The following is a 21,862-nucleotide window of genomic DNA, read 5'->3' as shown; positions in this document are numbered from 1 at the left end:
TGCGAATGCCTCCACACCCTGGGGTAAAGGTAAAGCAGCCGGAAAAAAATCCGCCTTAAAACCTCGGGGGAGTCCCGTGACAGCCCTACGCTGCACGAGCCAAGTTTATGCAGTTTTTCCCTGTTTTTCTTTCCCTTGGTGTATTGCATCCTTTCCTCTCCCAGGGCCCATGCTGTGCTACAGGGGGCAGGGGTTGGGGGGGCAGGAGAGAAGCCACCCAGCTGCCTCTCACCCAGGGCACCAAGAGCTGCCGTGGGGCAGGGGGAAAAGGGCACAGGGTACAGCTCGGGTACAGCTCCCGGCACCTGTCCCAGAGCAAGGCAACTGCATCAGCTCATGCGGTTTGTGGGGCCGGGAAGGTGATGAGAGTTCTGGGAGGGGCAGATATGGGGCGTCGGGATGGGATGGGCAGCGGGGGGGGGGAGCTCCGGGAGTCCATTGGGATCGCGCTTGGGACGCACTGCTGCTGCTGGTGGCCGGGAGCCAGGCGGTGGCCGGGACAGGGTGGGGCGGTGCATTTGCCAGCGCAGAGCTTTTCAGTCCCTGGGCTCAAACTGAAAGGAGCCGCAGAGCCGGGCGTTAGCTGTGCGGCGGGGCACCGCAGGTAAGTGCTTTGTCCCCGCCTGTCTCCCCGACATCCTTCGCTTCCCCCTGGGCACAGCCCGCTGCCCCCACCCCTCCCGTATCCCAACCCCAGGCTGTGGGGTATGGGATTTTTCCCCCACGTTTCCCACTCGGGGATGGGTGGCAGGGTGTGAGGTTTAGCTGTCCTTGTCCCCTCTCTGCTCAGGTGCCACCATGGAGCTGGGGAACATCTCGCAGCCCGTGTACGGCCCCGGCCTCGAGGAGCCGAGCAGCAGCATGCCGGGGCTGCTCCGCATGGCGCACGGCTTCCTGCACCTGGTGCAGCCCCACAGCCTCCCCTTGGGTGCGTGCTGGGGGTTCCAGGACTGCCCGAGTCTTCTGTGGTGGGGTCAGGAGGGTCTCACAATGTGTCACACGGCACAGAGGCAGCCCATAATAGGTCCATAGGAGAAGGTAGGGCAAGACCTGGAAGTGAAGCAAGCATCGCAGAGGGGGACTTTGCCCCCATCCATGCAGAATGCTTTATCCCCATCCCAGGTGTCACGTGCATGCTGCCAGGGTGATGTTAGAGTGTCCCCCCAGAGCCTCCAAAACAGAGAGTTTGGGACTGGTGATGATTTCCCTGGGTGCCAAACGGCTGGGGGGAGACGGCCGGAAGGGAAAAGGTGCCAGGCACGTGCTGCCCAGAGCCGCGGCACTGGGTGGTGCTAGGAGTCCCAAAGCCAGGTTAGGGTTGAATTAGGGCCGGGGTTGAATTAGGGCCAAGGTTGAATTAGGGCCAAGGTTGAAGTTAGGGCTGCGGTTAGGGAGGGTGCCTGCTCACGACCACTTCTGCTCCCCGTCTCCCAGAGCTGATAGCGGATCTGACACAGACGCAGGGCAGGGTGGTGACCGATGAGCAGAAGGAGGAGGTGAGCGTGAAGCCGGGGTGCAGAGCCAGATCCCACCCCGCGGGTTTGCGCAGACCCGGGCCGGCAGCCTCGCGCCTCCTTTCTCCCTCTCACAGCTGCTGCGTTACGAGCTGGGCTTCCTGGTGTGCATCGCCATCGGGCTGCTCTTCGCCGTCGCGGTGCCGCTGGCGGGATGCTGCTTCTGCTGCTGCCGCTGCTGCGGGCGCTGCGGGGGCCGCATGTCCCAGAAGCAGAGCGGGCGGATGCGCAGCCGACGCCGGGCGCTGTACAGCGCTGTGCTGCTGGTGTCGGCGCTCCTGCTGTGAGTGCCGCGGCGGCCGGGAAGGCCTCGCCTGGAAGCTGCCTTCTCTGCGGGAGCGGCTCCGGCGCGGAGGGACAAAGGAGAGGAAGCGGTGGCGGTGGGGAGCGGGACCGTGCGCCAGAGCCCTTCCCGGCAGCCTCGCAGCGGGGCTCCGCGTGCCTCGGTCTCCCCGTAGCGGGAGGGGCGGGGTTGGGCGCGGGGCGCGTCCGCTGCACGTCCTGCCGGGTCCCCCATCGGGGTGCTCAGCAGTGCGTCCTGCACCTGCCTTTGGAGGGTCCGGGAGAGAACGTCGGTGCTCCTCCTGCTGACCCCGCTGCCTTCATCCTACAGGGCCGGCGATGTGTGCGCCTTCATCAGCAACATCCGCTTCTCGCAATCCGTGAGCAGCGCCTTCCCCAACATCAACAGCACCGTGCACGACCTCTGCTCCTACCTGCTCTCCATCCCCCAGGCACGCCCGCATCCCGAGTGGGGCAAGAGGGGAGGGCAGCCCCGGGGCTGGGGGTGGGAGGGGTCCCCAAAGAGTCCCCACCCCACGCTGTACAAGAAAGACAGAGAGCTGTTGGAGAGGGTCCAGAGGAGAGCCACGAAGATGATCAGTGGGCTGGAGCACCTCCCCTACAAAGACAGGCTGAGGGAGCTGGGCTTGTTCAGCCTGGAGAAAAGAAGGCTGCGGAGTGACCTCATTGCAGCCTTTCAGTACCTAAAGGGAGCCTACAGAGGGGAGAGGAATCAACTCTTTGAAAGGGTTGATAACTGCAGGACAAGGGGGAATGGTTTTAAGTTGAGGGAGGGAAGATTTAGGTTGGATGTCAGGGGGAAGTTCTTCACAGAGAGAGTGGTGAGGTGCTGGAACAGGCTGCCCAGAGAGGATGCCCCGTTCCTGGAGGTGTTCAAGGCTAGATTGAATAGGGCTCTGGGCAGCCTGGTCTGGTACTAAATGGGGGGGTTGGTGGCAAGGGGGTTGGAGATTCATGATCCTTGAGGTCCTTTCCAACCCAGGCCATTCTGTGATTCTCTGCCCCTGCAGCAAGTCAGCTTCATCATCGACAGCAGCAGCGTCCCGTTGGGCAGCACCAATGACAGCCTGCAGAGTGAGCATGCACGGTGACGGGGGCACCTTCCTGCTGTTGTGGGGGGGATCTGGGGATTGGGGTGGCTAGGGATGCTGGGCTGGCATGGCCCTATTGCCCAGACTCCAGCACATCGCTGTGGGATGAGGTTTGGTGTGAGAGCAGTTCTTTCAGCAGCTCCCCTGCAAGGCATGGGCTGCTCAGTGCAGCCCAAGGGGGGTCCTGCATTGACCTCCCCCCATCTCCACAGACATTGGGCCCCTCCTCGGCGGCAGGATCACCTCCAGCATCAGGAACTGCACAGACGAGGCGCTGGGATCCCTACAGAGCCTTTTGGGAGGTGATGTCCCAGTGATTCTGAGGATGTGTGGGGGACACCATGGGGATACGAGGGCTGAGGGCTGGGCTGGAGGCACATGTGGTGTTTTGGGAAAGGCCTCTGGGGAGGGGTGTGCCTGTCCATCCCTGGTCTGGCTGGAACGCTGGCACTTTGGGGTGTATTCCTGGATGTCTCTCGCTGCCTCTCCAGCAATGGAAACACTGGCGTCCACCTTCGGCACCATCAACAGCACCCGCTGGCGCCTGGAGGAACTGCAGGGCACCTACGACGGGCAGCTGGGCACGCTGCGGGCACGCATCGACAGCACCCTGAAGCGCTGCGGGCAGCCCTGCAGCACCACCTCATCCAATGGCGTGGCCTTCGTGGCCAACTATAGCACGGTGAGTTCTGGGGGGCCATGGGTGTCCCCCACCTCCCTGCCCAGCCTGCGGCCCCCTCACCCTGAGCTGTGCCTGCAGGTGCCCGGTGTGGAGCGGCAGCTGGAGGCGCTGTGGGATGTGCTGGACAGTGGCATAGAGGGGGATTTGGAGGTGAGGGGGTGCGTTGGGGGAGTGTGAAGGGCTGCATGGAGGGAAGAGCGGGGTGGGTGCCTGAGGCTGGTGGAGTACATAAGTCCTGTGCTGTCTATGAGTGGCTGGGAGGGGGTCGGGAGCTGGATGCTGTCCCTGTGCAGGTGATCAGCGTGCTGGAGCAGGCCCCCAGAAAGGTGCAAGAGCAGTCCCAGAACGTGGTGACATGTAAGTAGGGCCACCATGCTGATGCTTGACCATGGGGACCAAGCATCCCATCCTCTCCTTGGGTTCTCCCGGAAGAGCAGGGTGTGGGTGGTAGCTCCATCAGCGACCCATCCCTGTCCCCATGCCCTGTAGGGACCCAGGAGCAGCTGGGCTACATCAGGCAGGAGATTCGCAGCATGCAGGACGAGCTGCCGCTGCAGAATGTGGAAGAGACAGCTGGGAACCTGGTGAACCAAACCAATGCCGTGCTGGGGGACAACCAGAAGACTATCACTGACCTGGATAGCATCAGGTAGGGGGGCTGCTCCACCTACCTCAGGCATTTCCCTCTTCTTGGGCTCTCAGCCCAAACCGTTGCCATCATCCTGCCCCAGGTGGAGCGTGTGTGCCCTGCTGTGCTGCATGGTGCTGCTGGTAGTCCTGTGCAACACCTGCGGGCTGCTGCTGGGGCCGTTGGGGCACAAGGAGAGCACGCTGCCCACCCAGCGCGGCTGCCTCTCCAACACCGGAGGGAACTTCTTCATGGCGTGAGTGAGGCTCTCGGGCAGGGCTGTGCGTGGGGTGTGCAGGCTGCGCACTCCCCGTGCTGATGGAGCTCTGCTCTGCAGAGGGGTGGGCTTCAGCTTCATCTTCTCTTGGCTGCTGATGCTGCTGGTGCTGCTCACTTTCTTCCTGGGGGGGAACATCTACATGCTGGTCTGTGAGTCCTGGAGCAGCCAGCAGCTCTTCCAGGTGGGCTCCCCCCTCCTCTGCCTTCACCCAGGGCTGGGACAGCTTTGGGGGCTCTCCCTGGTGTCCCACTCTGCACCATGACTGGTTGCTCCATTATTTCCCTGGAACCCAGCTTGTGGATACCCCTGGTCTCATCCCCAGCTTTAACCTTTCGGAGGTGCTGGGTGACGAGAGTGGCACCATCACCTTCTCACAGATCTACAGGTGGGCACAGCTATGGGCAGCGTCCCCAGGGTGGGTCCCCCAGGGTGGGAGCTTGTCCTGGGGTTGTGTGCAGGGAAGGAGCGAGGTGTTCCCTGGGTGAGGACATGCCCTGGGGGAGCACCCGGCTCGATCGCAGCCCTGTGCCCACCCCTCAGAGAATGCCAGCAGGATGCTGCCCTATGGCAGACACTGCGCCTGGACCAGAGGGTGTCCCTGGATGAGCTCCTGGACATCAGCCAGGTGAGCGCCAAGGAGGGACACAACACAGGTGGGGACATGGGGCTGGCACTGTGTCCCGCCCCTCCTCACGGCTCCCCTCACCCTGCAGTACACAGGGAAGATCTCAGCGGCTTTCCAGAAGCTGAACATCACCCTGACCCCCATCTCTGTGCTGAACGAGAGCCAGCGGGAGCTGCTGCTGAATGCCTGCCACGATGCACAGCCCCCCAGCTTCACCCACACCCTGCAGCAGGTGTGGGGCTGTGGTCGGGATGGGGGGTCCGGGTGCTGTCCCCTCTGCTACGGGGTCCCAGCTCCATCCTGCCCCATGGGGACGGGGTGCAGCTCTGCTGTTGTCCTCACCCCCACCCCACCTCAGCACTGTGCCTTTCCCAGCTGGATCAGGGCGTCACGGCGGGCAGCCTGCAGGAGCTGGCCACAGAGCTGGAGCAGTTGGTGGGCAACGCGGTGAGATCCTGTCCCCAGGGCTGAGGGGTGTCCCCTGGCCTAGGAGCCCCTTATGCCCCAGAGCAGGCAAGGGCTGGCAGTGGGGTCCCTCTGTTATCTGGTGGGCACTGCTGAGAGCCTCTCCTGCAGAGTGCAGATGTGCAGAGGGACCTGAAGGCAGATGCTGCTGAGCTGCGGGAGCTGGACAGGGAGCTGAACCACAACTTCTCAGGGCCGCTGGTGAGCGATACTGGGAAGGGGAAGGCGCCCTGCTGGGGCATCGAGTGAGCCATGGGTACACATCCCTGCTTCTCTCTCCACCACCCGCAGAAAACCCTGAAGGAGAACATCCAGCTGGTGCAGAGCCAGGCTGCCCAGCTTGAGGTGAGGCAGACATGGGGCAACCCAGCTCCTACACTCCCTGTTATGGGGCTAAGCCACAGCTTGGGGCACACTGGGGCTGTTAATGGGGCATAGGGCTGCCCCATTCTCTGGCTCAGAGATGCTGCGTCTCAGGGACCGCAGCTGCATGGGGTTGGGGAGATGCAGAGACCCTGCTCTCCCCATCGTGCTGCTGACAGCTCCTTTTGTCTCAGGCACAGACAAACTCCACGTTGGACAAAGCCAGTGCCACAGAGGAGTTCCTGAGAAGGGAGATGGGGAACATAATCAAGAATGTGAGCTCACTTTGCCCTGCTGAGGGGCACATGGGGGGATATGACTGGGTTGGCCTCACTGAGACCCCACCTCACAGGGATACCACATAGTTCCCAGGGGTCCCCTGTGCTTCCACGTGCCCCCATTTCTGGCAAGGGGCCTGGGGGCATAATGCAGACCCTTTGCTGCTGGATCGAGGTGGCATTTTGACTCTGATCCTGGCATGGAGGGGATGTGGGGCACGGTGTGGGCTGGGGGGTACAGCATCCCCATTCTCTGCCTGCCCCCCCCACAGGAGACGTGGGCCTTTCTAGAGGAGCTGCTGGACTTCTTTGAGACCTACATTGCCTGGGCCAAGAGCAGTGTGAGTGAGCCTGACCCAGCCAGGCACGGGGATGGATAGCAGGTTTCGGGGAACCCCAGCATGACCTGTCCCAGCTGTATCCCCAGCTGAGGATGGATGTGGCACGCTGCAAGCCCATAGCCCAGAGCCTGGATAATGTGGAGGCCATCGCCTGTGACCACATCTTGGACTCTATGGTGAGAGGGATAACATGAATATGGGATGGAAAATGATGCTGATGGAGTGGCTGATGACTGTTCCTTGCTCCCAGAACACCTTCTGGTTCAGCCTGGGCTGGTGCACTGTGTTCCTGCTGCCCAGCATCATCCTGGCCGTGCGTCTCGCCAAGTTCTACCGCCGCATGGACATCAACGACGACTACAGGTGAGGATCTGCCCTGCCACAGTGCTGGTCTGGGGTCTGCTCTGCAAACCACCCGTTGGTGGAACTGCAGTGCGGCCGAAGGAGCTGTGTGCTGCTGGAGAAGTGATGCTCAGGAATGTCAAAACTCCATGGGCTGCAGGAGCCCCTATGCTGTGCCCAGATGAGGAGGCTGGAATGGAGGGACTGTCACAGCCTGCAGCACCCACACCTTCCTTGTGTGCCCCGGAACAGCCCCATCCTGCAGTGTGATGCTGGGCTGGGCTCTCAAGAGGTCCTTCTGACCCACTGACGTGATCCCTTCTTTTTCCTTCCCCCTAGGAAAGAAGCTGTGGAGATGTAAGTAGCAGTGCTGGGTCCCTACTTGGGGTAAATCCTGGGGCGTGGGGACAAGGAGAGGAACCTGGAAAGCACAAGCTGAGGGGGGTGCAGGCAGCAAGGTGGGACCTGTGCAGTACTACTGTTTTGGGGTCCCTTTACCACATTCCCCCCTCCTCTTTTTGGGGTGCTGGGCCACAGAGGGACAGCATTCTGCCTTCCCATGGTATTCTTGGCTGTCCCCTGCTGTCTTCTGTGGTTGGCGTGATGCAAACACCCTTGATTTTGCAGAGGGCCTGCATTCAACCTGAACAAAATCCCCCAGCCAGCTACAAGTCATTAGCCTCCATCACAACACGGCACAGGCACTAAGGACGCTGAACATGACAGCTCTGTCTGCTGCATCTTCTCCCTTAGCACTGGGAACAGGCTGGGAGCCCCCTCCCCACTTCCCAATAAGTGGTGAGGTGCTACAGCTGGGAGACAGCCTGCAGGAGAAGGGTGTGTGCCCTTTGCACTGCCCCACGTGGGGCTTTGCTACCCCTCATCACCTGGGGAAGGTGGCAGGGAAGGGGAGGAGTAGCACAGCATCTCCCCACGGTTCATTGCAGCCATGCTGTGGTGTGGGGCTGGGCCAGGACCCCTCCTCCCCCTTGTGTGCACAGGCAGATGCTGCTGGCTGAGGGGAACTTGCTTACCTGCTCCATAACCAATGTGAGTATTTATTTGTGCAGGGAGCCTGACTCTCCAGTGCTGTGATTTTGGATGTAAAACAATAAACGAGGTGATTTTGTGTTGTAGGTATGGGGTAGTTCTATACACTTTTCTCCCCAACCCTTCCATTGTGGTCAGGTGTGCAAAGAGGGGCTCTGGGGCACTTGTTTCCCTGCTGCTGGTGCAAGCTGGGGCTGTGCTTAGAGGGCTCTTGATTGAAAGTGAGCCCTGCCCTGCCAACTGCAGGAATCACAGAATGGTAGGGGTTGGAAGGGACCTCCAGAGATCATCGAGTCCAATCCCCCTGCCAAAGCTTGTTCCCTACACCAGGCAGGAGCTCAGCCTGGAGCCTGAGCCAGTCATGGGACCAAACAGGGGCTGCCTCCTGAGGACCACTGTCAGCAGGGCTAGGTGCTGTCCCAGCATGGTTCAGGACCATCCCTGAGTGCTGCAGGTCAGTGCCCTGATCCTTGGTGATTCTGGTGCTCCCCAGTCTGAAGGTTTCCTCCTGGAAGGGGACTGGGTGGAGGCCCCCATGTGCTGGTGCCCACCCCTTCCTATCCCCTGGAGCTCCTCAGGAGCTGCATGTTGTTATGGGCTGAGCCTGTGCTGGCTGCTGTGCTGCTCCTTGGCTGAAGCTCTGGGACCATTCCAAAGGCTGGGCTGGGAGACGGACACACACAGCCTGACTCATTTCCTTCAATGCAAAGTCCAAGCCTTATCAGAGGGAGCGATGAAGTGGAGCAGGCCAGCTTACGCTCTGCTACGTACATCTGCTTTACCCTTTTGCTTCTGACCTTAGAGAGGCGCCTTTTTCATTCAGGAGCTACCTGAACCTGTGCCAGCCTTACCTCCTGCTATCTCTCCCAGCACGTGTCCCGACCATAAGTGGAACCCCATACCTACCTGTTGCCCTGCGCAACCTTTGCCAACACACGGCAGCATCCCATTCCCTGGGGCTGCAGCTCTGTGAGCAGCCGTGGTTTGTTCCCTCCCTCCTCCTTCCTTCTGCCCAGCCCTGGAGCCCAGGGCAGCATCAGATGGTGTGGCAGCTGCTCAGGGAAGAAGCTAGAGCCGCTCACAGCGGTGCCACCGGGGCCTTGTATGCTATGTTTTCACCTGGCTCCTGTGAGCAGCAGCTGGGAGAAGGCAGCACCCCATGGCTGCAGCGCAAGGCCCAGCCCGAGGCAGGGCTGCCTGGTAACCAGCCCGCCTCCAGGGAACCGTTGCAGAGGTTCCTCTTCCCCATTGCCAGGGTTGTGTTCTTTCTTTTTTTCCACCGCAGGGACTTTCCACAGCTCAGCCCCCATCTGAGGGAGGAACTGGCACATCGCTGTGTTTGGATGCAGCAGGGTCCCTCCAAGGGTGGCTCTGCCACTGCAGGAGGAAGCCACCCTGCTACTGATTTTCCAGCCGGGAACAAAGGGACGGGCCACAGTTTTAGAAAAAATCCCTCCTTTTCCTAACCCCAGCGTGGTGGCCAGCCACAGCTCCCCTGACACCCACCCAGGGGCCTCCAGGGGTGCTCACGGCACCACAAGCCACAGGCTGTGCAGCACAGATGGCCCTCCTTGCTCCCAGCAACGCGTGGCCTTCAGGCTGTGGTCCCACTGGGAGCCAAGCTCAGCTAGCCTACCCACTCAGGCAGGAGTGAAGGCAAACCGCCCTCCTCCCTTGCTTGTACCCTCACAGCATTCACCACTGCCCCAGCACTGCTTTAGGAATCTTTATTTTTAAAATGAGACTGCCTTCTCCACTTGAGCCCGCTCTCAGCAGGAATAACACAGCCGACTTTCCCCACCCGCTCCCAGCCTGGCACAGCACCAGGTGGCTCCACGGCCGGGGGTCCCTTTGCACCACGGCCAGGGGCTCTCTGAGCACTGAGCACAGGTTGGAACCTGCATCTTCCCGCACGGCTGCTCTCACATTACACTGACTTTGCAAACAGAGGCACAATGTGAGCCAGACAACCCTGACAAAGCCCCTTTGTGTGCAAAGGGCGAAGGTAGGAGAGATGGGGATGGAGGGCCCTGGCGTCCTGCGGCATAATCTAAGCTTCCACAAAGGAAAGGGAGAGGCAGGGCCAGCCCCAAGCTTGCCCGGGCTGCTGCCAGCTTCTCAGCTCGAAAGAGAATTTGGGTAGCGGCTGGGATGGAGAGATAAGGGAATTAGGCTGCTCTCCTCAGCTAAGTAGCTGCAATTGGACACAGATGCAGGGCTGCTCCCAGAGGAATTGCAGCGAGACAGAGTGCTGCAGCTGCCAGTGCATGCTGGGGCTCCCAGTGTCACAGAGCTGCACCGTTCTGGCATCTTGCCGAGCTCAGGGCAGCGACTCAATGACCCCACTGCAACAAACAGGCAGAGTCTGGAGGCATCACCCCACTTGCTGAGCACAGAACGGGGAAAAGGCTGTGCTTGCTCCAGAGCACTGCTCCCAGAGGACTGGAAAACTAGAAGTGAAGTTGCGAAGAGTCAAGCAAACCAAAATCAAAGTGTTTTGGGCAGAGAGCAGCTCTGCAGTCCTGTGATGCAGCCAGTGCTTTCATCTACAGATGCACCTCGCATTTGCTCCTCTACAGAGGCACAAACAATTGCACTTGCAAGAAACAACCAGAAAGCCTGCCCTGGCTTCAGGTGAGACACCCAACTCCAGCCCCCACGGACTCGAGGCTTCAAAATGGAGCAGGCTTCCCTGCTGCCAAGCAGGGCATGGCTTCCTGGAGTGGATGTGGTTTTCCCCTTCCCTCACACCCAAGGACTGGGATCCCATTGTGCTTTCCCCTTCACACAGTGTCACCCCGCACCAGTGCTGAGGCAGAAGTCCTTGCCCCGGCCGGCTGAGGAGCATCGCTGCCCGCTGCTTTTGGAGGGTTCTTGTGTTCTCGGGGTGGGGTGGGAGGGGGGAAGGTGGGGCTCTGCAAGGCATCTGAGTACATCTCATCCTGGACGCAGGGACGCTGCATGACCCGCTGCAGCAGCGGCTTGAGCAGGCCCACAGTCAGCTGGTTCCCCTCACTTGAGAAGGGCACCGGGTCCTGCTGGGAGCAAGGGAGGTGCTGCAGGACCACGGTGAGGATGTCTGAAGTGCTGAGCTCAGCAGGGCATAGCAGCCACAGTGTGTCCAGGTAAGGGTCCAGCTCCCGGTGCTGGGCGAACTCTGCTAGCAGCGTGGTGAATATCTCCTTATTAAGCAAAGGACTGAGCTTGGAGAACTTCTCTGCCACCTCCACCACCCGCTGCCACTGCTTCAGGCGGATGAGAAGGTGCAGAGCTTGCAGCACAGCCTTGGGTCTCTTGCTGCAGAGCAGCAGTTCGAGCTCCAACTCATCATCCACCTCACTGTGCTTGCTCTTCCTGGCCAGCACTCCCAGGGCTCTCTTGTACAGTGGCACGCGGCCTTCTGGGCCCTCCTTGCCGCTGTATGGCCAGGAGATGCTCACGTACTGCTGGGTCAGCTCCACAAAGCTGGGCAGCCACTTGGGTTTGAACCTCAGGAAGGAAGCACAGATGAGCTCAAAGAGCGGGACCACCCCATTCTGCCCCACCTCCTCCTGCTGTGGTCCTCCTAGGATCTTCTTCCAAACCTCTGGGGTGGCCCGGGCCACCAAGAGGCCATCCCCGTTCTGCTGTAGCTGCAGGCAGCTCCTGGTGGCTTTCCAGGCAGCCCTGGGGAAGGAGGTAAAGACTGAGTTCAGGTAGGCCAAGTTGTCCTTGTCCATGTCAGAGTGCAGAACACGGCTGACCTCCTGCTCCACCAGTTCCTCACAGTAACTTTCCACCTTGCTCTCCGAGGCACTCACCACACAGGTTTTGAGGAGCTCCAGGCTGAGGTAGCTCTGCAGCTCCAGGCTGATTGTGCTCAGCAGCTTGGCATAAGTGTCTTGGAGGCCTCGGGCTGGCTTCTGCTTTTGGTGAAGGCTGTGCTGCAGGATGGCAGTGAGGGCCACGGGTGCCTGGAAGACTCCACCTTTCTTCAACTTCTCCACCGTCAGCTTGGAGCTGCTGAGACTCCTTCTCTGGTAGTACCTGCAGGCCTCCTCGAATACCATCTCCACCAGGCACGGCTCAGGCCTGCCACTGTCCTCGGGGTTGGAGAAACTAAAGCTGTAGATGCCAGTTGGAGCGAGAAATTGAATGCTATCTTCCTCTTCCGGGGACTCCAGGAAATGCACCTCTTTCATGCTCAGGATTTTCTTTTCTATGACCCTCCCACTGTTCTGGTTGACAAGGTACAGAACTCCAGCCAGCACGCAGGCCAAGATGCTACCGTAGGTCTTCAGCTCAACGGCATCACCTCGGGCCAGAGGCTCCGCTTCCAGGTCAAAAACATGCCTCTGCGTCCCATCTGCCTCTAGCACGTTCACAGCACCCTTCCTGCTCACCAGCAACAGAGCCCCACAACTGGACACGGCACAGGTGTGAATGTCCAGAGGTGCCAAAGCTGAGAGGAGACCCACGGAGCCAAGCAGGAGCTTCCTGAAGTCCGACTCGCTGCTGGAGTGCAGCACCTTGCTGTGGACAAAGCCTGCGGAGGGGGCTGCGATGGTGAGCTTTGCCTGCTCGGGATGCCAGATGAGGAGGAACTTGGAGGCGGTGGCAAAGCTGCCAGAAGCGGGCACCAGGAAGACGTGCCAAGGAGAGGCCAGGACCCGGTACTCGGGGCAGTTGTGCAGGACTATCCTCACAGGGCCCAGCCGCACGCCTTGCTCCCCCAGCTCCAGGGCGCGGGCACAGACGCAGAACCTGAAGGCACATTTGCTGACGTCCGAGCGGGTGTCCAGGGGTGGCCTCTCCTCGCACCACACCAGGCTGGCCGCCTGGCTGCACACGGACACGACACGCGCCCGGGCACCCTGGCACAGCTCCAGCGTCTGCAGCAGCTGCCAACCCTCCGCCGAGCCGAAGCGCCAGAGCTCGGCGCGGCCGTGCTCCCACACGATGCCCAGCGCCCAGCGGCCCGGCGCCGCGGGGCTCTGCGGGAAGACCAGTCCCGCCAGGGCGGGCTGCGGGGGCCGCCAGCTCCTCTCCAGCTCGGCCCCGCCGCCGCCCCGCAGCTGGAAGGCCACCACCTGGGGCAGGGGGGGCGGCCGGTTCTCCTGCAGCACCACGAGGTGCCTCCCGTCGGGGCTGGGCCGGACGCGTCGGGGCTCCTCGCCGTGGCACAGCAGCTCCTGCAGCCTCCGGCCCCGGCTCAGGTCGCTGAAGTCGGAGAGCTGCCGCAGCGTCCCGGACGGCTTCATCTCGGGGGCGCGCCCTGCGCAGCGACAGCGGGCTGAGGTTCAGCCGGCACGGCTCCCGGCCCTCCCGTCACCTTCCGCTCAGCCCCGGGCCTCCGCCTCTCCCCTCGAGGCCCCGCGCGCGGGCCCTACCTGCCCGGCCGGCCGCTCGGCTGGGCTCTGCGCAATCACGAGGCGGCGGCTTCCGGGCGGAGCCGCTCCCCGTCGGGGCTCCGAGCCGGGCCGGGCCGCCCCTCGCCGACTTCCGTCGCCGCTTCAGCGGAGGCTGCGCGACCGCGACCTCCGGGCTCCGCGGGAGGAGCGCGGTGGGACCGCCGGCCCCTCGGCCCGACGCCAGCCCCGCCCGGCCGCCCCCATCGCCGCCGCGGAGAGCGGGGCCGGGAGCGCGGCGGAACGGCGCTGACAGCGGCCGTGCGGGCGGCGCCAGGACCGCGCGGCGCCGGGCCCCTCGGGGCGCATGCGCGGCACTGTGAGCGGCGCACGCGCGTTGCAGAGCGGAGCGGCGGGACCGCAGGTAAGCGGCGGGCGGGGGGGGGGTCGCGGTGTCTGTAGCCCGCGGGTGGGACGGGACGGGACGGGACGGGACGCGTCACACCGCCACGGCCGTCCGACGTCTGATGAGCGGCGGGGACACCTCGGGCCGCCGGGACCGAGGGCGGAGGGGCCCGGCCCTCTTCGGGCCTCTCCGGGGAGTCCGGGTGCAGCCCGGCGAGAGGCCCGAAGAGGGCTCGGTCCCGCGCTCCGGCACGGCGCCGTTTGTCGTGGGCTGCCCTAACAGTGCGTCCTGCTCCGGGCGGCGCGGGCGCGGCAGGCACGGCGGGCGGCGTGCTGCTCGGCCGCGTCGGCTCCTGTAGGAGGGGCGGCGCTTTGAAGGGGAGTGTCGGGAGGTGAGGAAAAGGGAGGTCGGTCGTCCTGTGGTTGTAGCGTGTCTGTATCGAGCGCTTGTGCTGCTCGCGGTGTGCGTCTCCAACTCGTGCCTTTCTGCAGTTCTGCGTTCCTTTCCTTGCGTCCCTCTGCTCTGCGGCGTCTTGGAACGTAGCAGCTTCCTCAGCAGCGGGAGCCGAGGCTGTGCTGCTGTGCTGCTGTGCTGTTCAGCCTGGGCCTTGGAACTGCGCTGACGGCTGAAACTCTGGGGAAAGGGTGGGGGAGCGCTGGGGCACGGTATTTTCTTTCAGAAGGAAGGCATCTGGAAATGTCTTCAGGTGGAGCGAGCTTTTAGCTGTGGGTGTGGAGGCGGCACTGAGTATTTCATGGTGAATTGGGTGGAATGGATCCTGAGAGGCTTGAAAAGTGAAAACTGAAAGAGGCTTTTTCACAGCACAGAGCTAAGCCAGAAACGTGGAGAGAAAGTGTGATGAAATGATAAAGTTAATTTGGAAAAATGGTCTGAACAGATGGAGGTGTGAGCATGTGGGCTTGTCTGGATGGGCTTGACAGGAAGAAGCTCAGCTATGTGATGGCGTGAAGTTGGTGTTATTTCAACTGGACAGATAGAAATGAAAGGCCATTATGAGTGTAACGTCAAAAATGTAACTTGCCTGCAATTCCTTTATATCATTGCTAAGGCAGGTGCAGTGCAAGCTTGTAGCTGTATCTGTGTTAGAAATCACTTTTTCTGTTTTTCAGGGCAAGGAAGATAGGTCAGTAGTGTTGTAGCTGTATGGGTTGTGCTATGTAGAAGCACACACTGCTATTGCTCTGAGCAAGGTGGAGAGGCTGGCTAGTGGAAACACATGCACTGAGACTGTGCTGCTTGGTACTGCCAAAATAAAGAAGTAGGAAATGTGTGGGTTTTAGTTGTCGTAACCTCAGAATATATTTCTTGTTCTGTGTTACATGAAGGTAGTTGGGAATCATGCCAGATTGATCCAAGGCTTCTGTGCTGTGAATGATAGCAGTTCCCTGGTGGGTGTGCTGGGTGCTGTGCTGTTGTAACAAGAAATATGGCCTGAGCTGTTTTCATTCCAATGGACGATATGCAGATACAGCTGTAAGGAATGACGAAGGTCTAAAGTAGCATGGACCTGTTAGCATCGGTTGTAATTGTCAACATGAGAGTTGGCAGACTGTAAGCTGCTAAAGGGCTCATAACAGAAATTTGATTGTGGTGGTTGCTTAAGCCTGGACAAAATGCAGCCCACCACGTCCTTCCCCTCTCTGTTTTCATTAGTGTTCTGCCCAGACTGCTGTTCTGTGGTTCCTGGTGGGGGGTTAGTGCTGGGGCTTGAACTGGGTCAGGGCACTGCCCTGCATTTGGATTTGTAAGCTCATGTGCAGATTGCAGCTTCCTCTGACAGACGAGTGCTGGGACCTGTGATCTTAACTGCCCTGTTGCCTGGGTCCAGTACTGGCCCTGCAGGTTCATCGTGTGTGTTCAGTGCTGGAATTTCGCTGGCGAGTACAAGGACTGGACTACAATCTGTACTCTTTACAAGCAATAGGTCACTTTTAGGCAGAGGTTTATCTGTGGTCTATGCCATTTTTGAAAAACTCTCCTTTAGATTGAAGTGGTGTGCTTGCTAAGTGCCTCAGGAGGCACAGCATGATCCTGCTGGTCCCAGGTGTGTGCAGCTGGGGTCGGGCTGATTACCCAGCTGGAGATCTTCTAAACGAGGGAGACTAATCTTAGTAGCAGCAGCAGCAGCGAGCCAAGGGATTGGATTCAGAAAGGGGCAGTGTCTCGGGTCTTACTCAGAGCTTTCATTAGTATTGATTAACATTGGTTTGAGATTAGCAAACTGATGTGATCGCATCATTTGTACTACCTTTTTCAGGTACAGAATAAATGGTTTGACAATTAAAGGCATACATGAAAATCCCACTTGGTGTTATCCGTTTGTTTTTTATTTAGCCAGATAGTGAAACAGTGTATTTTTGGTCCTTCTAGACTGAAGAAAGCATTCGTCTTTAGTTGTATGCGAATTATGTAACCTTGAAAACATTGAAGTCTGACTAAACCTCAGGCTCAAAATGTCAGGTTTTTCTTTTTAAAATTTTCCTGTGGATGGTCTGACTGAATGCTGACGAGGACACCTTCATCTGAATGTCACGTGTTTGATGTGGATCTCTGGTATGAGTTGTGGAATGGGGTGGTTGGGAGGTGGATGGCTGGATGTGTTCATGCCTTTGTTCCTGGCTGGATCAGCTGATCCTGGGGCTGATGAGAGATAAGGCAGATCTGCCTCAACTTCTGTCTGCCTGCCTTTCATCTTTGAGCTACCAGGATTCCTGCTCTGCTAAGCTTTCTGTTAGCTCCTGATGAACATCTTGGATGCTCTGCAGCACAGCAGCATAGCAGGCTGTAGGAATCTGTGGCGGGTGCTTCTCTCTGCCCTGGGGACGGCTCTGTGCTGTCAGTGACCACGGCAGGATTCACTTAGCAGTGCATGTTAATGGCACTGACCTATTGACAGACTGAATGAGCCGCGTGAACCTGAGATGGGGAGTTGGCACCCGTGCTTTTGAAACGTGGAGTGTTTTAAAGGATAATTATTAATTATATTTGGTGCTTTGAAAAGCTGTCACAATGTCCTGTTAATTTGGCACCTCTGCAACTTAGGAGCGTTTTGTGCGTCTGACTGCTGCTTTCTGCAGTTGCCCAGAAGGTCCCCGTTAGCAAAATGTAGTTTCCTGTTTCTGTCCTTGACATCTAGAAAACATAATTGCATGAAGCGAAAAGAAAAAACCATTTGTACAGCCTGATCATCATAGGTCATGAAACAAGCAAAGCCTAATAGAGCACTGGCATGAAAGGCGGCTTTTGCTTTTCCCCCTTTGTTCTTCCATGTGCTCATTTGCAGAGCAGCGAATCATAAGCAAGAGCATTATTTAATCCTTACCTCTAGCAGTCATCTTTGTCTGTACTGCGTGCAGCCCTGCTTGAGAGAATGTGAGCCCAAGTCTCGTTTTGACAGAGATGAGAATGTTCACTTGCTCACGCCATCCCTCTGGTGCTCGCTGAGCATCGAGCAATTTGTGCCTTGCAGGATTTTGGCCTCTCCATCTTTCTGGAGAGTGTGGGAAAAGTGCTAAAATGTAGTGCTGGACATCCAGGGGCTGGGCAGCGCGTTGATCCCCTCCATGCACAGATGTGTTTGGTGTGAGAGTGCTGGCCTCGAAGCGCCGTGAGTTAGTTTATTAGTTTGGACACTGGGATTCGTTAGCTGAGATTCAATTAGAAGCACGCTGATGGATGTGTTGGTGTGCTGGGCATGGCGGCTGCTTGAGATTCAGAACCTCACAATTCCAGTCGGGAAATTGTTTTGTTCGGTCTTGGGTATGGTTTATATTGCTGGGCTAAAAGTGACTTTGCTCTTGATTTGGTTTTTAATAGGTTTCTCTCTGTTTCCAGTTATGGTTCTAATTAGGGTAATGTCTCGTTTCCCATGACAGTTCAAAAATAGTGCAGACTGTAGAAGAGAAGCTGTCAAGATGATTGAGTAATGTTTTCTTTCTCGTTTGTTGGTTTGCAACCTTTTCTCCACCTTAATTGGCCATGTAGGCCTAGTACACGACAGCAGTGGTGTCTGTCTGCATAGGTTACAGAGCGCCAGGTCCTACGTGTTCTATCAGTGTTTCCAGGGCTGTTTCTGTTCTCACCTGCCGTGTACAAACAAACTGGCTCTCAACCAGCCAGCTGTCCATATTCCCATCCTAGCTGGAAGAAGCAGCACCTTGCCCCACCTCTACCTGAATCTCAGTTTTTCAGGTGCGAGATCTACCCTTCTCTGTCCTGCCCACTGCTTTCCCGTTGTGACAGACCTCCTGCCCTCACACCTGGAGAAGGGCAGCAGCATTTTCTCCAGCCCCAAAGATTTCCTGCCATTTGGAACTGAGGTTTATGGCACAAGGGATGGATATCTGAGTAACCTGTAGCAGACTTTGGGAGCCTGGGAGCCCTAGTTGGAGCTGTAGTCGGAGATGATCCAAAGCTGTCTGCAATGGCAAGAATGCAGAACAGATCTGGAATGGGTGTTGGGTAGTTGCTAGAAGTTGCTCTTTGGGAAAAGGATGGATCTGAGTGTGCCACAGTTGTGGAATGTGTTCAGGCAGTCGGGTGGAGACTGAATCCAAACCTGTCTCTATGGCTGCCGACTCAGAAAGCCGTGGGGTCCCAGAGGCAGCCTGCAGTGCTCTGACCTCGCTGTGCGTAATTCAGCGTGGCTGAGTGCAGCTGCCACCACGGCCTGCCTGCAGTTTGTTTTTTCTTTTGGAGCATGAGTCCAGTTGGGCTTTTGCCTGAGGTGTGCTGCTTCCGTGTGTGTAGTTATCTCTGGAGGTATTGGTTAGGAGGGTTTGGAGCTTGGAGATATGACAGGGCACGGCGTTCCCTTTCTGCTGAGTATCTGTGATGTGCTGCTGTGATAGAGAAGGTTAGAATGCTGCTCAGTCTGCAATGCTTGCCAGAAGATTCTGAGCTTGCAGAGGAATTGTGAGGCCAGGGTGGTGATGTGCTTTGGTTGCATCAGATGTGGGGCTGAGGGGACATGGCAAGCCATGCATTCTGACTGTCAGCCCCTGAAATAGCTTGACAGTTGCAAAAGGCTCAGGGCTACAGCTGTGGCTACTGCTTTATTGAGTAGCTTGTTTTATAGGAATGATACTTTTTTTCTTTTTTCCACTGGTATAACAGGAAGCATTGGGCACTACTTAATTATAGGAAACCTTGTTTGCATTACTAGAAAACCTTTTGCTGTGAAAGTGACCAAGGAATGTTTTCTGGATGTGATTCAGGGCAATGTGCTCTAGGGGACGCTGCTTGAAGCAGAATGGTTGGACTTGATGATCCCAAATGTTCCATCCAACATCTGCCATTCTGTGGTTCTGTGATGAGCTGCTTATTCTGTATCTGCCTGTGGATGAACTTCAGCACCTTTCTTTGAAAGAGGTTTTAGGACTGAATGGGACTTCTGGTCTGATTTCTTATCAAGGATATTTATTAAAGCTTCTGCTTCCAGCTTGTGAGAGTTTATTAGTGTAGTGAAGGCGTCTTTCATGGCAGAAGCAGGCTCGGTATTCCTTGAAGAAAGTTCAAGGTTCTTTAACTTTTTTCTTTTTTTTCTTTTCCCCTTGGTCTCTTGATCTCTTCAGGGAGTCCAACATGGCCCAAACAGAGAAGAAAGGTGGGCTGCTCCGGAAATCTTCAGCCTCCAAGAAGCCACTGAAGGAGAAGGTTGTGCTGATGTATGATGAGATTTTCACGGTAAGGACCAGGGCACTTCTGGTAAATTTTATGTAGTTTGTGCTGAGGGCTCTGCCTGCTGGATTCTTTTCCCATGGTAAGAATTGTACAGCATAGGCACGCACTTCAAGTTCTCCTGCTGTCATGCAGAACTCTGTAATCTGCTCTCTTCCTTAATGTCAATTTGTCCTGATGTCTGCCAGGACCACTTGTTATCTGTGTGACATCATGGCTTCTCAGGTGTTTCTCAGAAATAATCCAGAAAATACACAGAAACATCTCAAATGAGAGCTGCTTCTGTTTGCTATTCTGTTTCTGAGAATCTCTGTAGACAGTACACTGTACTGTTAGACCATTTGGTCATCCAATGGCTCTGACCTACTTGTGGTAGTGATTTTGTTCAAATTCTGCCTGAATGATTTGTTATTGTTTGCTCTCATTGGCTGTTCCTTTCTCTTTCAGACAGAGGACCCCAGTAAAAGCAACCCTAGGTTTTGGGAGGAGCTGTTTCTCATGAAGGTAACAGGAACTGAACATCCTCTGATTTGCTGCTGCTGTTCTGCCTATGAGCTATCAGACTGTCAGTGCAAAGACTTGCTTTCCTAAGGTGTCAGCAGTTGTGTAATGTGCATGATCTGCTCCTTAACCTGACAGGTCAACCTGGAATATCTGGAAGGCAAGCTGGAGGCTCTGGATGGGGAAGAGTTGATGAAGATAAAAGATAACATCAATTGCTTGTTTCAGCACTGCATCCAGGCACTGGGTGAGGAGCACCCAATCAGAGTGGTCAATGCACTACAGGTACCACAGCTGAGAGATGGGAAGTACTCTCCTCTGCTTCTGATGAGGCAATATGTTTGCCTCTGGTATCAAGCATCTTGTTCACACTACTTCAGTTGTGAGGAGAAATGGTGTCTACAAAGCAGTTGCTACGTCTGGTTTGTGGAGGTTACACATGCTCATAGTCTCTCTGGTGTTTGAGGAACAAGAGCTTGTTTCAAAATTCAAGAGGATCTGGTGCTGCAGAATAAATAGGTGGCAATGGAGTGGGCGGGAGGGGCTTGTTCTCTACCAGCTATCATCTGGGGGCTCAGGAGTACTTTGTGTAGCTTTGTCTGTCTTCTCCTTTTTCCTTCATTTTGCCCTCCTTATTAATTTCCTTATGGGTCAAAATTAAAATAAAACAATGGAGAATTTGATGTCAAATTTATAGGGGAAACTGGCCGTGCTGGACACTTGTAGTTGGAAGCTGTGGAGAATCATCACCCAGAACAAGAAGCTGCTGTTCTTTACCAGCGCTTGCCCTGCATGGGAGACTATCCTCTTCAGTCTCAACGTTTACTGTTATTAGTTCCCAAGCTGATTCTTGGCAGTTTAGTGAATGCATTCATCCCAGCTGCTCTCAGTTATAGAAGCGCAGAATATAAATTTCAGATTTGGGAAGTCTGTAAAGGGCATCGGACAGGAAAGATGTGGACAAATACATTCTTCTCTAATTGTTTTCTTTCCTGAGTTCTCAGAATCCAACGTATATTCCTTAGAAACAGCAGAGGTGGAGGATATATAGCAAACACAGCTGTTTCTAGGCTGATCTATTTGTATAAATGTGCTGTTTTGCTAGCCCTCTGAGAGGGCTCTAGGGCAAGTTATGTTATGGAGTTGTAGGTGTTGCCTTACATCTTATCCTCTGAATATTTTGTTTGCAGACTTTGTGTGCATTGATTCGGGGTGTCCATCAGAAGAACAAATCTACTTCTGGGTTTGACATCATCAACATGCTTGTGGGATTTGATAAGGCAGAGCTTTGTATGAAGGTGAGGCCTTGCCTATGCAGAGAAACGCTTTGCACAGGAGCTGTGTTGCAGGGGCAGTGTTTTGTAGACGGGTGTATATACAAAAGCCCCTTGTGCATCTAGGCAGGACTTGGAGAATGATCATGATGTTGTGCTTGTGGGCATAAAAAGGTAGTTAACATAAAGCAGAAATGAGAGGCAGTGGTGTTAATATAGTCTGTGGTGTACAGCTGTGTGTGCATACAGTAGTTACGTCCCAGCTTAAACCAGGACGTGGTTCAGTTGCTGACTTTTGGAATAACACAGCTTTGTGGTGCTATTCTTAAGTCTCAGATTTATAAGAAATATTTTAAATAGTTTTAAATATTAATTCAAATTTGCACGACTGTTCTTTTTTTTAGAATCTGATGGAGAGCTTGGACTCACTGCTCTGTGCAGAAGGTTCTGAAAGCCTGAAAAGCTTGTGTCTGAAGCTACTCCTCTGCTTGGTGACGGTAAATAAAGGCTCTGCTTTTTCACCCTCTGCCTCCAGCACAGCAGACTTTTTCAGTTGCTGATAGTGCTATCATGCAGCTGTCTTGCATCAATCTGCAGAGGAAATGGGGTGCTCAGTCCATGGGTTGTTTTTTTTTGCCAGAAATGACAGCAGTAGAAGACAGGGCAGATTTCCCCTCGTGTCTGGCTGTAGT

The 21,862-nt window shown here is 56.6% G+C and overlaps 3 protein-coding genes across 7 annotated transcripts in view; 2 read left to right on the top strand and 1 right to left on the bottom strand.

Annotated features, from left to right (window-relative positions):
* Positions 1-763: 763 nt before the first annotated feature.
* Positions 764-8,048, top strand: LOC128077800 (prominin-1-A-like). Of its 5 annotated transcripts, none has more exons than XR_008205191.1 (24): positions 766-928; positions 1,435-1,496; positions 1,592-1,797; positions 2,128-2,248; positions 2,828-2,891; positions 3,121-3,590; positions 3,669-3,740; positions 3,884-3,947; positions 4,080-4,239; positions 4,322-4,474; positions 4,556-4,679; positions 4,792-4,883; positions 5,039-5,123; positions 5,212-5,355; positions 5,499-5,570; positions 5,700-5,789; positions 5,880-5,933; positions 6,146-6,226; positions 6,502-6,570; positions 6,657-6,746; positions 6,821-6,933; positions 7,252-7,269; positions 7,540-7,749; positions 7,860-8,048. XR_008205191.1 is itself a non-coding variant. In XM_052677343.1 (24 exons), exons 1-24 carry the CDS (start codon positions 799-801, stop codon positions 7,589-7,591), a joined length of 2,397 nt encoding a protein of 798 aa, XP_052533303.1. In that variant the 5' UTR covers positions 769-798; the 3' UTR covers positions 7,592-8,048. The 5 variants fall into 5 exon arrangements, 3 of the variants coding, with proteins under 3 accessions (XP_052533302.1, XP_052533303.1, XP_052533304.1); XM_052677343.1 differs by having other exon boundaries at positions 769-928; positions 3,121-3,210; positions 3,400-3,590; positions 7,540-8,048; XR_008205192.1 differs by having other exon boundaries at positions 764-928; positions 7,073-7,269; positions 7,540-8,048.
* A 1,627-nt stretch (positions 8,049-9,675) lies between these two features.
* Positions 9,676-13,510, bottom strand: HPS6 (HPS6 biogenesis of lysosomal organelles complex 2 subunit 3). The gene is made up of 2 exons (XM_052677345.1): positions 13,332-13,510; positions 9,676-13,216 (listed from the first exon to the last, which is right to left on the bottom strand). The coding sequence occupies exon 2, from the start codon at positions 13,200-13,202 to the stop codon at positions 10,746-10,748; it is 2,457 nt and encodes an 818-aa protein (XP_052533305.1). The 5' UTR covers positions 13,203-13,216; positions 13,332-13,510; the 3' UTR covers positions 9,676-10,745.
* An 88-nt stretch (positions 13,511-13,598) lies between these two features.
* Positions 13,599-21,862, top strand: part of ARMH3 (armadillo like helical domain containing 3) — a 107,344-nt gene continuing 99,080 nt past the window's right edge. Inside the window, exons 1-6 of the mRNA XM_052676738.1 lie at positions 13,599-13,713; positions 19,290-19,401; positions 19,843-19,899; positions 20,035-20,181; positions 21,087-21,194; positions 21,575-21,667. Coding sequence (XP_052532698.1) covers positions 19,300-19,401; positions 19,843-19,899; positions 20,035-20,181; positions 21,087-21,194; positions 21,575-21,667 — 507 coding nt within the window. The 5' untranslated portion in view covers positions 13,599-13,713; positions 19,290-19,299. The remainder of the gene's footprint in view (positions 13,714-19,289; positions 19,402-19,842; positions 19,900-20,034; positions 20,182-21,086; positions 21,195-21,574; positions 21,668-21,862) is intronic.

The sequence above is a fragment of the Tympanuchus pallidicinctus genome, unplaced genomic scaffold (assembly GCF_026119805.1).
Source record: "Tympanuchus pallidicinctus isolate F22 unplaced genomic scaffold, pur_lepc_1.0 scaffold16, whole genome shotgun sequence".
In the NCBI taxonomy this organism is placed as follows: Eukaryota; Metazoa; Chordata; class Aves; order Galliformes; family Phasianidae; genus Tympanuchus; species Tympanuchus pallidicinctus.
The sequence above is the reverse complement of the archived record's forward strand: the minus strand, read 5'-3'. Positions and strand labels throughout refer to the sequence as shown.